At 39.9% G+C, this 17,730-nt stretch overlaps 1 protein-coding gene across 5 annotated transcripts in view; it reads right to left on the reverse strand.

The window, feature by feature from the left end:
• FAM81A (family with sequence similarity 81 member A) overlaps positions 1 to 17,730 on the reverse strand; it is a 129,416-nt gene that overhangs the window by 4,392 nt on the left and 107,294 nt on the right. For 4 of the 5 annotated variants that reach the window (XM_005659549.3, XM_001928540.5, XM_021073520.1 and 1 more), the window contains exons 5-8: positions 13,523 to 13,652; positions 11,609 to 11,715; positions 3,921 to 4,056; positions 2,009 to 2,204 (exon numbers count right to left, since the gene is read on the reverse strand). In XM_005659549.3, the coding sequence (XP_005659606.1) occupies positions 2,009 to 2,204; positions 3,921 to 4,056; positions 11,609 to 11,715; positions 13,523 to 13,652 (569 nt within the window). The remainder of the gene's footprint in view (positions 1 to 2,008; positions 2,205 to 3,920; positions 4,057 to 11,608; positions 11,716 to 13,522; positions 13,653 to 17,730) is intronic. The other variant, XM_021073534.1, reaches the window with a different exon arrangement.

Raw genomic sequence — 17,730 nt, forward strand, 5'->3', positions numbered from 1 at the left:
TAAAAAAAGCAAAAAAAAAAAATTTTTTTTAAATAAAAATAATGTTCTTACTGAATGGAAAAGTACAACATAATACTAAATAAAAGAGTAGGTTACAAATCAGCATGTATTGCATGAGCTTGCATTTGAAAGATAATATACATTTGAAAAAGACTTCTGGGTAATAGAAGTTTTTTTCCTTATATTTTGCGCTTTATGATTCTCCATTAATAAATGTGTTTTTGTAATATGAAAAAGGAAATATTTTTAATTTTAAAACGGCTCATATGCATTTCTATTAGGCACTATTCACAACCTTAGTGACATGTTGTAGAGCTGATAATAAATCCACTCAGAAAATGATGCCAAGTTAACCACTAATGAAATATTCAAACTTCATATCCTAATAGCCCAAAAGACCAAGAAAGAAAATTCATTTTTATCTTTACAAGTTCTCAATTCATAAGCTAATAGCAGGGAGTTTCTGTCGTGGTTCAGGGGTAAAGAACCCGACTAGTATCCATGAGAATGTGGGTTCAATCCCTGGTCTCACTCAGTGGATTAAGGATCCCGTGTTGCTGTGAGCTATGGTGTAGGTTATAGATGTAACTTGGATCCCAAGTTGCTATGGCTGTGGCCTAGGCCGGTGGCTGCAGCTCCAATTGGACCCCTGGCCTGGGAACTTCCATATGCCTCAGGTGTGGCCCTAAAAAGACAAAAAATAATAATAATAGCAAGCATTAATAAATAAATAAGCTAACTAATAGAAGCTTCTCCTTAAATAAAATAATGAACTTTTGGGAGTTAACAAAAGAATTATTCTCGGGATAGCTAACTACTTTTTATTTCCATGTACAAGAAATAGAACAATTCCATGAAGCAAATTCACAGAACCGTGGAACTGGAAGGAGCTGGGGATAATTTAGTCTCCATTCCCACACTATCAGACTGTCTCCTCTTTCCTGACCACGATCAACCAGCCTCCACTTGAATACTTTCAATAAAGAGTTCTCTCTACACACCAGTGTCCTTCTAGGATGGTTATCTGTGGGAGCTTCTGCTTCACAATGAGGTAAAAATCTGTCTTCAGGTATCTTCCAGTTATTGGTCCCAGTTCTGAATTCCTGAGCTCAGGCTGTAAATCTAAACCCCACTTTATCTGGCAGCACTTCAGAAGTGGAAAGCAGCTCTGGCAATGTCTTCCAAACAAGTGAGAAGGAAAGGGCCCTGTGGACTGCTGAGCAGAGGAAGATCCCTCACTGCTATGCTGACATACTGCAGTATAATATCAGCCTTAAAGTTTCCTCCAAAATATATGCTTATTTCTGAGACATAGTATCTTTGGCTATCATCAGAAAAGAATCTGAGGATGGCACTAAAGAAAACGTACATCATTTGCAAGCTAAGTGATTTTAGTGTTGTTTGTCTGTCTCTTGAGGTATATCTATCTTCAAGCCCTTGGAAGTGAAGGAACCTTTTAATTCAATACAGCACAGCTGAGGTTTTACTGGAAAGCACAGGGAACTCTGTGTGAGTGGGTCACTTTACTGTACAACAGAAATTGAAGGAACATTATAAAGCAACTATATTTAAATAAAAAATTAAAATGCACCTCATAAAAAAATATAGCAAGCTACTTAGAAAGTCACCTAGGGTTTTTTGTTTTTTTTTTTTTTTTTTTTGACGGGGACTGCACCCGCAGCACATGGAGATTCCCAGGCTAGGGGTCCAATCTGAGCTACAGCTGCCGGCCTATGCTACAGCCATAGCAATGCCAGATCCGAGCTGCATCTGTGACCTACACCACAGGTCATGGCTACACCAGATTCTTAACCCACCAAGCGAGGCCAGGGATCGAACCCACAACCTCATGGTTCCTAGTTGGATTCATTTATGCTGCACCACGACAGGAACTCCTTAAGGGTATTTCATTAGCCAAGTCCATAAATAGTTGTAAGGGAATAATAATTAACTGGCTTTTAGACCAAATAGAAAATGATCTATGGAAATTGTTTTCTTTCTGGCCTACCTGCATCAACTTCCGCTTTCATTTCCTTCAGGTCCTCGTTCATCTGCAGCTCCAGCTTACTGATGCGCCCATGTACCTTCTCCTCTTCTTGCCTTGTCCTCTGGACCTCCAGAGTCTTCTTTTGACTTTCTTCTATTTTGTCCAGTCTGGCTGACATCTGGCTGAGCTTCTTCTCCATGTCCCTCTCACTGGCTCCCTGAGATCCATGATAAGAAGGGCACTCGATTACTCCAAAGAGTCTGCATTGCATTCGCATCAGTCACAATATCATTTAACAACAATCTGCAGGGAACAGAATTGCAAAGGTTGCTTGTTGCTCATCCCAATATCCATTCTTCCTTTCTTCTATAACAGACCCCCGATTTTCAGGCACCCGGGTATAAGGTCACCCAGAATAAAGACTAATTTTTCTACTGTCTCCTGAGTTTGGTGTGGTCATAGAATTGAGTTCTGGCTAATAAGATGTAAGTACAATCATATGTGGCAGCTTCCAGGAAAAGTTAAAAAAAAAAAAAAAAAAAAAAAAACAGCTAAAGCACATCCTCGCCTCTTCTTTCTTCCTTCTGTTTCTAGGATTCGGATGTAATAGCTGGAGCTCTGGCAGCCATCTTGAACAGTGAGCATAAGGGTGACTCTTTCTAGGACTAGCAGAGGGTTAAGCCAGAAAAATCATGGGTCAGTAAAGACTGACAAGCTACCACATTAGTCCTGGAATCCCTATACCCAGACTTATTTTACGTGAAAGATAAATAAGCTTCTATCTTTTTTTTGCCACACTTGCAGCATGTGGAAGTTCCTAGGTCAGGGACTGAACCTGTGCAGTTGCAACCTGTGCTACAGTTATGGCAACGCCAGATCCCATTGCACCATAAGGGAACTTCTGCTTCTATCTCATTAAACTTCAATATTCTGGAGTTGATTGTTGGTTATTAAACTAATCTTCATGTAAAAATAGTGATCCAAACACCCAGAAGTCCACAAATGTATTATCATGAATCTAAGTAAATCACTTGGTAGGGATGATAAAATATGGAGACACATAAAGAAATATTTGAAATAGGATATTTTTCTTCATTTCCTCTCCATCATGCTTGGTTTTTATGGGAATGTGGGTCTGCAGGCTACAAACACCAAGCTGTAAGTGGGCTACAGCATAAACAAAACTCTCTTGATGTATTCAGTACACAGTCTGCACTTCAACAGCTCAGCATCAAGAGAGAGCAGAGCCAGAGATGCAATCGCACCAGTCACTTATGCTCCATCAAAGCCCAAGGGGAGGAAGCCTTGCAAGAGAAGAGAGAGGGAGATAGTCAGGCTAGATAACGAAACCAAAAAACATTTGCTTGCTCAGTACTGATACTGAATACTTTATATGCAAGGCTCTCTTGATACGGTTTTTGAGCAGTTCTGCAAATCTTAGTTCTGCAGGAGTGTGAGGCAAAAGAAGAAGGAACATGGAAAAGAAAACAGTGGACTTTGTTTATATTTTGCACTGTGACACCTCATACTGGCTTTAGAGTGTGATGGAGGGGCCTGAAGGGAGAAATCTAGCCAACACTGTTTTTACCAGATCATAAAATTCAAACAAAGGTGAAGAGTGTAACTGTTAGTTTTATTTAGAAAGGCAGCTGGACAATTCATTAAGGTTTTGATTTGGGCTCATCTTAGCTGAAAGTATTGAAATTTTCAACCTTAGCCTTTGTTAACCAAAACAAATCAAAGCGCTCTGTCTCTATATAACAAATAAAAAAAGCATCAATGTGAGCCATGGAAAGAGATTCTAAGGCAAAAAACCAACTGAACAGCTTGATGCAGTGCTAAATAAATCAATGATAAGCTCCTAGGTATTATTCAACCATAGCAGGTCCCACCCAATAACTTTACTATGTTAATGCTGAACATCAACACCTACGCTGTTTTCCTTAACAACCAAGGAAAGCTGATCAATTTTCTGCAAAAGTTCTTTTTCTATCCGTTCTTGTTCCTGTTGCAACCAACTCCGTGCAGATAAAATCTGGTTACTGAGCTCTTCAACTGTACCTTTAAATCTAAAATAAGAAAGTTAGCAAGTTAGATGGAAAACAATTTTAAAAAGACATCAAACAACCTCAGTCTCTAACAGATTGCTCATAAATATGTCAGCATTAAATTCAGCTCACTCAGAATTACACCTTTTTCTTAGAATTGCACTTAGCACTAAATTGGGAGGGGAGGAGGAAAACTCAGAAAAGTACCTGATAATACTTTGCACCCATGCAGAGCTGACAGTGTGGGCACTGAGGTGTCACACAGTGACACAGAGCCATGCCAGGTGCTCATCTTTGCAGTTCAGAAGATGCTCTTGACTCAAAGGATACAGGAGCCTGGCTCCCTTTCTCTCTAATGTTCTCCAAATCACTCTTGCCCCATACATACAGATATTTCTTAATTTAAATAAAAAAGAAAAGTAACCCCCTCCAACTACCATTGCCATAGTCCTCTCCCTTTCCAAATACCTTAAAATAAAACTCCAATTATTCTTATTATGAAAATAATAAGAGTACAAAAGAATACATGTGACTTGATAATAAAAAGAAACCCCTAATTCTCTACTATATATCTGTTCTCCTCTTCTTCCCTATCAAGAAACCCTCAAATGTGAACTGGATCCATGGCTATATGCCCAGACTACACCCCCCGGCCTTCCTGGCAACTAGGTGTGGCCATATGACTAAGTCAGGCAATGGGACATATGCAGAAGTAATAAGGAAACTTCCTGGTCATTATCATCAAAAAGCAAAGCTTCTCCACCTTACCTGAGCAGGAAGCTAAGCCAGCAGCCCTGCCCCACCATGGGGGTCAGCCTGCATCCCCACTTGACCAGGAAGATTGACTGGCTCTACTGAAGTCATTTATTCTAATGGGTTTTTGGTGGAGTCTTTAACATTTTCTCTACATAAGATCATATCATCTGCAAACAGGGATAATTTTACTTCTTTTTTTCTGATGTGGAAGCCTTTTATATCTTCTTCTTGCCTATCTGTTCCAGCCAGGACTTGCAGTACTATGCTGAATAGAAATGGTGAGAATGGGCATCCTTGTTTTGTTTCTGATTTTAGAAGAGAGGCCTTTAGGATCTCAGCACAGAGTATAATATCAGTGGTGGGCTTGTCATCTATGGCCTTTATTATGTTGAGATATATCCCTTCTGTGCCCAAATTGTTAAGAGCCTTTATTATGACCCCAAATTTTGTCAAATGATTTTTCTGCATTTATTGAGATGATATGATCTTCATCCTTCATTCTGTTAATGTGGTGTATGTATTACATTGACTAATTTGTGTACATTCAACCATCCTTGCATCCCAGGGATAAATCCCATTTGATCATGGTGTATGATCCTTTTAATATACTGTTGACTTTGGTTTGCTAGCATTTTGTTAAGCTTTTTGCATCTAGGTTCATCACAGATATTTGCCAGTAATTTTCTTTTCTTGTAGTGTCTATATCTGGCTTTGGTATAGGGTAATTCTGGCCTTGTAAAAAGAGTCTGGTAGTGTTTGCTTCTCTTCAACTTTTTGGAAGAATTTTAGAATGACTAGCGATTCTACTTTATTTGTTTATTTATTTATTTTTCTTTTTTTACGGCTGCATCTGCAGCATATGGAAGTTCCCAGGCTAGGGGTTAATAAATCAGGGCTACAGCTGCCGGCCTATGCCACAGCCACAGCAATGCTGGATCCAAGCCGTGTCTTTGACCTATGCTACAACTCACAGCAATGCTAGATCCTTAACCCACTGAGCGATATCAGGGATTGAACCCAAATCCTCACTGATCCTGGTTGGGTTCGCTAACTGCTGAGCCAGGAAGGGAACTCCAGCAATTCTTTAAATATTTACCAGAATTCACTTGTGAAACCGTCTGGTCCTGAGGTTTTCTTTGTTAAGAAGTTTTTGATTACTGATGCAACCTCCTTACTCATTATTGGTTTGTTCAGATTTTCTATTTTTTTATAATTAAATTTTACTTAGATCATTTCCAGGAATTTAGCCATTTCATCTAAGTTATCCAATTTGTTGGCATATGACTGTTCATAGTAATCTCTTATGATCCTCTATTTCTCTGGTGTCAACTGTAATGTCTTCTCTTTCATTTATAATTTAAGTCTTCTTTCTTTTTGTCCTGGTTAATCTAGATAAAGTTCTGTCTATTTGGCTTATCAGTTAGTTTTGCTGATTTTTCCCCATTGTTTTTCTATTGCTTCCTATTCTCTATTTCATTTATTTCTGGTCTAACCTTTATTATTTCCTTCCTTCTGCTATATTTGGGTTTATTTTCTTCTTTTTTGCTAATTCCTTTAAGTATAAAGTTAGGTTGTTTATTCAAGGTCTTGTTTTTTATTTCTTTTTTTTAAATTTTAAGTGAGAATTGCAACTTTTTTATTATTTATTTATTTGTATTTATTTATTTATTTTGCTTTTTAGGGCATATGGAGGATCCAGGCTGGGGGTCAAATTGGTGCTACAGCTGCTGTCTTACACCACAGCTCACAGCAATGCCAGATCCTTAACCCACTGAGCAAGGCCAGGGATTGAACCTGCAACCTCACGGTTCCTAGTTGGATTCATTTACGCTGTGCCACAACAGTAACTCTGAGGTCTTCTTTTTTCTTAGTGTAAGTGTTTGTTGCTGGAAACTTTCCTCATAGAACTGCTTTTGTGGCATCCTATACATTTTGGTATGTTGTATTTCCATTTTCTTTGTTTCAAGATTTTAAAAATTTCCCTTTCAACCTTGAATCCACTGGTTATTCAGAAGTAGGCTGTTTAATTTCCACACATTAATAAAATTTCCAAATTTACTCTTGTTATCAATTTTTAGTTTCATACCATTTTGTAGTTAATATGATTTCAGTCTTCTTGAATTTGTTGAGACTTGTTTTGTGGCATAACGTATGATCTATCCTGAGACTGTCCTGCTGCTATTGGATGGAAGTTTCTATCTATGTCTGTCAGGGCTCTAGTTGGGCAGGGCTGCTGCCCATGCTCTGAGATATGGGTAGAGGGGGATTTCTGGCTGAGCCCCACATTCAAGCAGGACTCCCAGGGTAGGCAGGGCTGCTGGATGGGTTGAAGTCAAGTGAAGCCACTAACTGGGCTCTGAAATTACTTCTGGTCAGATGGGGTGGCAGTATTCCCTGGCAGGGTAGTGTTGCTAGTTGGACTCCATGATTGGGTGGGGCTGCAGGCTGGGCTTCACAATGTGATGAGGCCTCAGGCTCCACTACTGGGCAGGCTGCTGGTTGTGCTCTACTGTTGACTAAGGTCACGGGCCAGGATTCTTGGTCAGGCATGCCTACCAGCTGTACACTACAGTCAGGTGGAACTGGAGGCTGTGCTCTGTGGTTGGGTGGAGCTGCTATATGGGCTCCCTAGTAAGGTAGGGTCATAGGGTATGTCCTGCTTTTAGGAGGGATTATTGGTTGGGGTCCTCACTTGGGCAAGGCCAAAAGCTCTGCTCAACAATCAAGTGGGGTCATAGGCTGGGCTCCACTGCCAGGTCGGGCTATAGGCTGAGGCTGCCTGGGTCATTGCTCAGGCTCCCTGGTCAGTTGAGGCAAGAAGTTACATGTTATTTTTGATTACTATATTTTCTAGAAGCTTTATTTGGTTGTTTGTCAATTCTGACTGGTCTTTTTTTTTTGTTTTAGGGTTGCATATGGCAGTTCCCAGACTAGGAGCTGAATCAGAGCTGCAGCTGCTGGCCTACACCACAGCCACAGCAGTGACAGATCCAAGATGCATCTGTGACCTATGCCACAGCTTGCAGCAATGCCAGATCCTTAACCCCCTGAACGAGGCCAGAGATTGGACCCACAACTTCATGGTTACTAGTCGGGTTCGTTAATCACTGAGCCACAACAGGAACTCCTGATAAGTTCTTATTCCCCACTCATACTTTCAAAATGTGTGTGTGTGTGTGTACTCACACATATATATACATACACATATACACATACATATACTGATTTTATCCAGTAATTCCTACATATGCAGTATTTCTAAGTCTGATCCTGCTTATTGTTTCTTCTCTATTACTCTTGTGGCTTTCTTCCTCATGTTGTTCTATAATTTCTTTTTCTTTTTTTTTTTTGTCTTTTTATCTTTTTAGAGCTGCACCCACGGCATATGGAGGTTCCCAGGCTAGGGGTCCAATCGGAGCTGTGGCAGCCAACCTACAACAGAGCCACAGCAACACCAGATCCGAGCCACATCTTCAACCCACACCACAGCTCACAGTAACGCCAGATCTTTAAACCACTGAGCAAGGCCAGGGATTGAACCCGCAACCTCATAGTTCCTAGTCAGATGCGTTTCCATTGCGCCACGACAGGAACTCTGTTGTTCTATAATTTCCAATTGTACCTTTGTGTTCCTTAGAATTTCATCAGTTTGTGAGAAGACTTGAAGACTGAATTATCTGCATTTGCTTCCACATGGCATCTCAAGCCACTACCAAATCAAGAGCATTCTAAGATAAATTATCTTTTGTGGTCTTCTTCAAGGTGCTTGGGTAATGTGAATTCTAAGTCTAAATCCATGTAATAGTTGTATCGTGGTCCTGAATTTTCAAGGAATATCTTTTACCCCTCCCCCCACAATCAAGATTTCGACAGGTAAGTTTCCTTATAATCTCTCAAGGAAATGGGTTTTTTCCTCCCATTTACCCACTTGCATTGGTAGTATAGTGGTAAACACAGCTGCCTTCCATCCAACCACAGTTTTACCTTTTCAGTCTCTAATCTGCCCGTCTACCTCACAAAGGCCCCAGGCTTTGTCCCCCTTCCTTTGTGAAAAGTCATCGTGTCTAGACGTCTAGACTTTAAATTGTAGGAAAAAAAAACAGAGATGGTCATGTCTGCTGACTAGTACTATCTCCAAAGGACATAATTTCCAAAAAAAAAAAAAAAAATACGTGATGCAAGGAAGAGGATTGGAGAGGTCTTTCTGTACTTGGCAAGCATGTAGGATCTATTAGAAAGGGTGACATAACTCAATATTATATAAATATAGATAATTAGAGGAAAGGAAACATGCTTTTCATAAGAGAATTCCTATTAAGCCAACAACAACCCTGAAATGGCATTAAGCATGGAGACATATGAGAACCAGGACAAGGATTAATTTAAAATTTGCACAAGCCTCTAACAAAGTTCCATACTGAAGTCATCTTTTTTTTTTTGTTTTTGGCCATGCCCACGGCACGCAGAAATTCCCAGGCCAGGGATCAAACCCCATCACAGCAGCAACCCAAGCCACAGCAGGGATAATACCAGATCCTTAACCCACTGTGCCATAAGGGAACTCTTGAGGTCATCTTTAAAAAATATATTAAGTCAAATACACACACACACACATACACACAGGAACATACACATATACCTATATAGTCACCACTGGCTCTGCTTTGGCAGGAAAATGCCAAGCTCGTGAAGATTCATGAGAGGGAAAAGTGTATGGTTTTGTGACTGAGTAGAAGAGCAGCAGATGAGTTTTATTGGGGGCAGGTACAGTTCAAAGCGACACTAAAACACAACGGGAAAGTGTAACACCTTCTAGTGTCCTAACTGGACAGCCCAGCACAGCCCTAGTGCAGACAGTTCTCACCTATACACCTGCAACAATGCCCCCAACTGATGTCCCATCTCCACGTCAACCCCTTGAGTTCCATCATCCAATTGCAATCAAGGCCATTTTAAAAATAACATTTGAATCTGACCATATCACTCCATCTGCTTAAAATCCTCCAACGGCTCTTTAGTGCTCTAAAGAAAGAAACAAAAAGTCCTGAACATGGTCCACAGGGCCCTGCACGCTGGCCTGCCTCCTTTCCAGTCATTTCCACCCACACGCTCTGTTCCAGACCCCCTGCCCCTTACGGCTTCCTGCATATCACATCCCTCCGATGACAGGCTATTCCATCACCTGTTTCCCTAGTGAATGCCATTCATTCTCAGCGCTCACTCTGAGCCCCACAACCAGGCCTCTGTTAACCACTCTTCCAGCACCACTGTATTAGTTTCCCATGACTGCTGAGACGAATCACAACACACGTGGTGGCTGAACACAAAACATGTATCCTCTTTTAGTTCTGAAGGTCAGAAGTCCCAAATCAGTTTCACTGGACTAAAGTCAGGGTGTGAGCAGAGGTGGTCCCTTCTGGAGGCTGAGGTGAGAATTGTTTCCCTGCCTTTTTCAGTTTCTAGTGGCCACCTAACTTCCAGGACTTGTGGCTCCCTCCCCCATCTTCAAAGCACGTCACACTTCCACTGTCACAGAACCTTCTCTCTTGCCTTGGACCCTCCTGCCTTGCTCTTAAGGGATGCTAGGGCTTACCCATCTTAAGATTCTTAACTTAGTCACATCTGTGAAGTACCTGTCTGCCATATAATACACTGTAACATATTCACAGCAGTTAAGATGTGGTGATATTTGAGGGAGCCATTATTCAGCCTACGGCAACTGTGTACATTTTCTTCAAAGTGCTCACTGCCATTAGTAATAATACAGCATGCAAATACATACAATAGCCAAGACATGGAAACAACCTAAATGTCCGTCAACAGAGGAGACGATAATGAAGATGTGGTACATACACACAATGGAATATTACTCAGCCATTGAAAAGAAAGAATTTGCATTTGTAGCAACATAGATGGACCTAGAAATAATCATGCTAAGTGAAGTCAGTCAGACAATGAGACACCAGCATCATATGCTATCACTTACATGTGGAATCTAAAGAAAGGACACAATGGAGTTCCCGTTGTGGTGCATCGGAAATGAATCCGACTAGGAACCATGAGGTTGCAGGTTCAAACCCTGGCCTTACTCAGTGGGTTAAGGATCTGGTGTTGCCATGAGCTGTGGTGTGGGTCGCAGATGAGGCTCTGATCTGGCACTGCTGTGGCTGTGGCATAGGTCAGTGGCTATAGCTCTGACTGGACCCCTAGCCTTTGAACCTCCATATGCTGTGGGTGCAGCCCTAGAAAGACAAAAAGACAAAAAAATAAAATAAAATAAATTTAAAAAGGACAAAGTGAACTTCTTTGCAGCACAGATACTGACTCACAGACTTTGAAAAACTTATGGTTTCCAAATGAGAGAAGGTTGGGGGTGGGGGGATGCACTGAGGGTTTGGGATGGAAATGCTATAAAATTTGGTTGTGACGATTGTTGTACAACTATAAATGTAATAAAATTCATTAAGAAAAAAAATACAGCAAGCACTCAGCTCATTATTTGATCAATATCCATCAACTCCCTACACTATCAACTCCACGAGGGTAAGAACAGAGCCTATTACTCTTCACCACTGGATCTTTGGCCATGTTTGAGAACTATTTATTAGATGAATAGATGGATTCTTGTCCAATCACTAAAAACAATAATTAGGAAGGTGAAGTGGCAACATGCTACAAGGAAACTTTTCCTGTGAACTTCCATTATGGTTTTCACTTTGTGCAATAATTTTTTTTTAAAAAAAGGAAAAAATTATAGTAATGAGTAAGCTCATAAAGAACTTCAACCAAAACAACTGTTTCTAAGTTGATGACTCACTTAGTATCCAAAAGCTGAAGTTGATGGTTACTGTCTCTGTGCGACATCTTCAGTTTGGTGCTTTGCTCTGATATTGACAAGTCCACTCTGTTCAAAAGCTGAGAAATCTAGAAAAGAAACCTCGCTTGTAAAGATCATATCAGACTTTTCCAGAGGTAATTTCAGAACACATTAGGAAGCTGTATTTCAGTCAATGGCATTCACTTCAACCTAATTTAATAAATCCATTTGGGAGTCCACTTCATCTCTCCACTTCCATTTTCTTTCATAACACAGCCATCAAAAATCAAGACCAGTCACACTGCCAAACTATTCCTTAAGCACTGAGCACTTAGCTACAGATCCCTGATGGGCAAGCCCAGATCCTGCCCGGGCTCACTACTCCCACTTGCTGGCCCAAATATAAGTCATTTTACCTTGGATTTTTTACCATTAGTGTGGCTGCTAGTCATAGAAAATGGAATTCTTATCACTTACAAAATTCATTAAGGTCCCAGATTTACCTCCGTATCAAGTTACATTACCATAAAATATAATTTTTAAACTATAACCCCTCTTACTCCTTTCTCCCACTACTTACCTCTTCCCTTGTCTTTTTACTAAAATTTAATATAAACTAGTCCTATATGAAATGACTTTATTGTCTACAAAAATTATGATGTTCAATGTTCCTGACTTCAAGATTCATGTAATAAGTATTTATCAGATCCAGAGCAAAGAAAATGTAGGTCTCTTTTCATAGATTTCTATGTGATTTTCACTTGGTTTGGCTGCTGGAAAGCTTAGTGTATCCTCAGCATCTCTTTTCTGATCTAATAATTCTGTCATCACTTTTCCTTAATGAAAATTATTGGGTTTCTCATTTCAGTTAATTCTTTTTTTTCATGGTTTTGTAATACCTACTTTTACATAAAGACCTTTAGATTCTTAGTGGAGGTAGCTGGGACACAAGTACGTTTAATCCAATAAATTTACTAAATACAGCATTTTACTGGAATAGTCTCTGTTTAAATAGGAAGAGCAATCAAATAGACATTAGAGGAAACATCCTAGAAGATGGGCCCCGTTATAGCAAAGGGAAACTTCTAAGTAGCCAGAAAACAAATGGTGAGATGCCAAGGGTTGCGCTTTGGGAAACTGATCTCTTAATTTCAAGGTGACATACTCCAAAGGTTTTTAGCCAGCCTATCCTCTAGCTTTGTTCTAATCTTTTCCCATCTACAAACTATGTGATGAGGCAGCCCACAAATTTCATGAATATGGTAACTATTTTCTGAACCCAAAATTGGGAAGAGCGGCATGTAAAACAATGCTTTGGTTACTTACTCTTACTGTGTAAGAGGTAGTTTTGGAGATGTAATTTAGAATTCTGGAACACATTAATTGTTTGATGAATAAGGGGAAAGAATCTTTATTATTATTATTATTATTCTTTTTTGTCTTTTTCTAGGGCTGCACCCACAGCATATGGAGGTTCCTAGGCTGGGGATTGAATTGGAGCTATAACTGCTGGCCTAAACCACAGCCACAGCAATGCAGGATCCGAGCTGTGTCTGTGACCTAACCCACAGCTCATGGCAACGCTGGATCCTTAACCCAGTGAGCGAGGCCAGGGATCGCACCTGAAACCTCATGGTTCCTAGTAGGATTCGTTAACCACTGCACCACAATGGGAACTCTGGGGAAAGAATCTTTAAAATGAGGATTGTACTGAAAAAAAAAAAAAAAAAAAACTTGGCATTTTGGTTGCCATACTTATGAAGGGCCACTCCAGTGAAATGGAAGGAGGAAGAAGAACAGATGTGCTTATGCTGGGGGCCCCACCTAGTTTCTCTTGCAGGAAATAATCAACAGTATATTATTCTTAGATAACCTACTGCCCACTTTCAAAAAGCTACCTGAAACAGGTCATACCTGTCCCTCTGCATCCTTGATTTTCGTTTCCAAGATAAGTTTGGCAGCTTGCTGCTCTTTGTTCAAGTGCTGGAGCCCCTCATAGGTCGTTTTGTGCTCTGCAGAGAGTCTGGCTATGCTGGCGTCACATCTATGCAGGCAAACAACAAAGCTAATTCTTATTAAAGTTTTAAAACATGCGCTAAAGCTTCCTTACACACTATAAAGTGCACGACCCCGCTCAGAGAAACTGCACCATGAATCATTCTTTTTAAAGAGATTCGAATGAATTCACAGAGCTGCTCTCATTATGGTTTTTAAGTTAAACCGCAGGGATGTTGCTTAATCAGACGAAGGGTAACCATCAAAGCAACAAAGGCTTTATGATGCTCACGAGTGCAAAATTGAATATGTGGTTAAGAGCCCAATTACAAAAAGCTTACAGAGCGAACGAGCCGGATATGGTCTGCAGTACCATCTCCATCCTCTCAAGTCTAGGGCCTCTTTAGATTTTACCTAACCTTTTACCAAAACATCTGTAAGGCTGGATGCTTTGGGTGCAGTCCGGAACAGGGGAAGGCTCTGCAGCTGGTCCCAGCTGCTCTGCCCTTGGGCCTTATAGCTTGGCAGTTCCAAAGCGGCCCAAGGTATCTGTGGCTGATAAGCTGGGTATGAAGCCTCTGTCAAATCCTAAGAGGACAGTCACAGAATAACCCCACAAGAATGGAGAGCAAAGTCTTGCCCTGTTCCAAGACAATTATTTCTGCTTGGAGAAGGAGCTGACAGTTTGCTACTGGGTTCTAGTAGAGACTTCATGGTTAAGCAGGAGTCAGTGAGGGACCATGCAATCTGGGCAGCCCATCATGAAGACCAGGCTATAGAGGTGAGCATATGGGCAGCATTCCGTCTTGGAGAGGAAGGCATATATAGACATCAGGCTTAACAGGCCTAAAGGCAAAAGTAAATGACACAAGCCCAAACTTGTGTGGCTCTACTCTTGCTACTGTCAGCTTTCCTTCAATTCACATGTATGACCTGGGATCAAATGACTTTAAAATACATATGTTTAAGGTACTCATCCATCAAGAGAACACTCAACTATTTTTAAAAAGGAGAGAGCAAAAAAGAACAAGCAGATAAGAGAAAATATTAGAAATCCTAGAAATAAACTAAACAGTTTTCTTAATAGACCTCACAAATTTTAGACTGGACATGATTAAAGGAAGAATCAGGGAATTAGAAGACAGTAGCAAGGAGACAGTAGCAAGAATCAGGGAATTAGAAGACAGTAGCAAGGAGAGCTCACTCAGAATGCAGCAAAGACAGAGATTCAAAACAAGGAAAAACAGTTAAGAAAGATGGAGGACCAACAAAGAGACACTAACATAAGTCACAGAGAAATTGAGGAGTTCCAAAAGCATAAATGGAGAGAATGGCAAAGAAGCAGTATCTCAGGTGTGAATGTTGACACTTTTTTTTTTTTTTTTGGTCTTTTGTCTTTTTAGGGCCCCACCCGAGGCATATGGAGGTTCCCAGGTTAGACGTCAAACTGGAGCTACAGCTGCCGGCCTACGCCAGAGCCACAGCAATTAGGGATCCGAGCCGCGTCTGTGACCTACACCACAGCTCACAGCAAAGCTGGATCCTTAACCCACTGAGAGAGGCTAAGTACCGAACCCACAACCTCATGGTTCCTAGTCGGATTCGTTTCCACTGCACCATGACGGGAACTCCTATGTTGACACTTTTCTAAGACTACAGAAACACATGAGTTTCAATATATTCAATGCATTGAAAGTGGCATAAGTACACATTAACAGAGCATGGTGAAATTCAGATAACCCATGATAATGATAAAATCTTACAAGCTACCAGAGACTAACGACAAAATGAATTTTTTGACTAACTGTAAAATTGACAGCACACAATAGGTATCAGAAGACTATTAATAGATATGAGAAGACAATAAATATCAGAAGATAGTGGAAAAATATCTTCTAAGGATTGAAAAAAACAACCTATCCTCAAGAATAAGAGACAGTTTCAGATATACAAAGACTAAGAAATGTGTCACCCCCACACACATACTGAAAGTCATTAAATAATGTACTTCAGTAACAAGAAAAGAGCACCCAGAGAGAAGGAGTAGGATGCAAGAAACAATGGTGAGCAAACAGAAAAAATTTTGGAAAATATAATTTTTTGTAGACTCTGAAGAAATTAAGCTACCAGTTCACTTATTCCAGTCTTCTTGAGTCCTTACTTGGTACTGACTCACATTTTCTTCAAGTTGAACAACATGCTTAGTTCAATCATTTGGTTAAAATGCTATAATTTACAATCTTTTTTGGAAGTAACAGGAAAAAAATGTATTAGGACAAAAAGTTTTTAAAATATTGGCTATCCCGCTGAATAGCATTGAGAACTATGTCTAGATACTCATGTTGCAACAGAAGAAATGGTGGGGGAAAAACTGTAATTGTAATGTATACATGTAAGGATAACCTGACCCCCTTGCTGTACAGTGGGAAAATAAAATTAAAAAAAAAAAAAAATAAAGAGGATTCTGGAAAGACAAAAAAAAATAAAAAATAAAAAATAAAATAAAATAAAATAAAATATTGGCTAAATTATTTTTTAATATTTTAAAACACAATCTGCCAAACTGCACATATGCATTTTTAATAGTCATAAAAAAAGACACAAAGCAACGATTATGACATTATCTTTCACTATTAGAAAACTTTTTTAATGTTCACTGCCTCGTGTTGAAGTTTATAGACTCAAGCTATATCACACACTACAAGTTGAAAAGTAAATTTTACAAGTTTTCTAGAGGCACCCTGATAGTTATATACCCCAAATCTTGAAACTTGAATATATTTCTATGTACCTTTCAATCTAGGTATTAACCCCAAAGAAACAAAAGTGTGACCAAAGAAAAATCAAAGCAATTAAATTTTGTATAAATTCCTTGAACAATTTTCTGTTGTTTTCAGACAAAAAAACAAAATCCTTTAAAATGCTCAGAAAGGAGTCCCCCTTGCCGTGAGCTGTGGCGTAGGTTGCAGACACGGCTCGGATCCCACATTGCTGTGGCTCTGGCGTAGGCTGGCAGCCACAGCTCTGATTAGACCCCTAGTCTGGGAACCTCCATATGCCGTCGGTGCGGCCCTAAAAAGACAAAATAAAATAAAATAAAATGCTCAGAAAGAGTAGGTCCCTACCCACCTATCTCCCTGGATCATCTCTTATATTCTGTCCCTTTTTTTCCTCTGCAATCGGCCACAGTGATTACACTACAGGGCTTTGAACTTACTCCACTCCTTTCCACTTCAAGGCATTGACCCAGGCTGTTCTCTCCACCTAAAGTGCTCTTCCCTGACCTCTTCATCTGCTTGTTACTTTTCATCCCTCAGAGCTAAGCACACAAGTCACTTCCTTCCTGGAACCCCCAGAACAGATCAGGAAAAGCAACTGCACACTTTCAGGATGCTCCGTATTTCTTTTTTGCTGAACTTCTTATAATTAAATGTTACTATTATTACCATTATTAATCCTTATTATCATTAATCTTTTAATCCTTGTTTCATGACACACTCTCATGCAGGGCTCAGTATAACCAGTTAATTATTTTTTAATAACCACTTCTATGAAAGTAAGCATTTGAAAGCCTGTCATCATTCCCTCATTTTCTTTTTAAGACTGTGTTGCACCTATACACACACGTGTGTGTGTGTGTGTGTGTGTATCAAATACATTTCTTAAAAGTATGTGTATGTGCTTTTTAGTTGAATTCAACTTTTATAAATGGCATTGTTATATGCTGTATCTTGACACTTATTTTTTTACTTATTGCTAAGATTCATCTATATTATTATACACCACTGCAGCTATTCACTTTAACTACAGGAATGACATTCTATTGTTTGTTACAATTTATTTGTCCAAATTTCCACCTTTGGGCACTTTGGGTTATTTCAGGATTTTGCTATTGTGAACAATGCTGCTGTGAACATGCCCTCCTGTGGTGCCAGTACAATAATTTTTCTTGGGCAGAAACTGATGGATCACAGAGTATGTGAAGGCTCAGCACTGGGAGGTAATATCAGACTCCACTAATTTATACTCCCACAGCAACGGGTAAGAGATCCTGCCCACGTACACTCTCTCTAAGGCTTGGCTTTTTCAGATGTTTCAGATGCCAATCAACTGGGTGCAAAAAGCAG

The sequence above is a fragment of the Sus scrofa genome, chromosome 1, assembly GCF_000003025.6.
Source record: "Sus scrofa isolate TJ Tabasco breed Duroc chromosome 1, Sscrofa11.1, whole genome shotgun sequence".
In the NCBI taxonomy this organism is placed as follows: Eukaryota; Metazoa; Chordata; class Mammalia; order Artiodactyla; family Suidae; genus Sus; species Sus scrofa.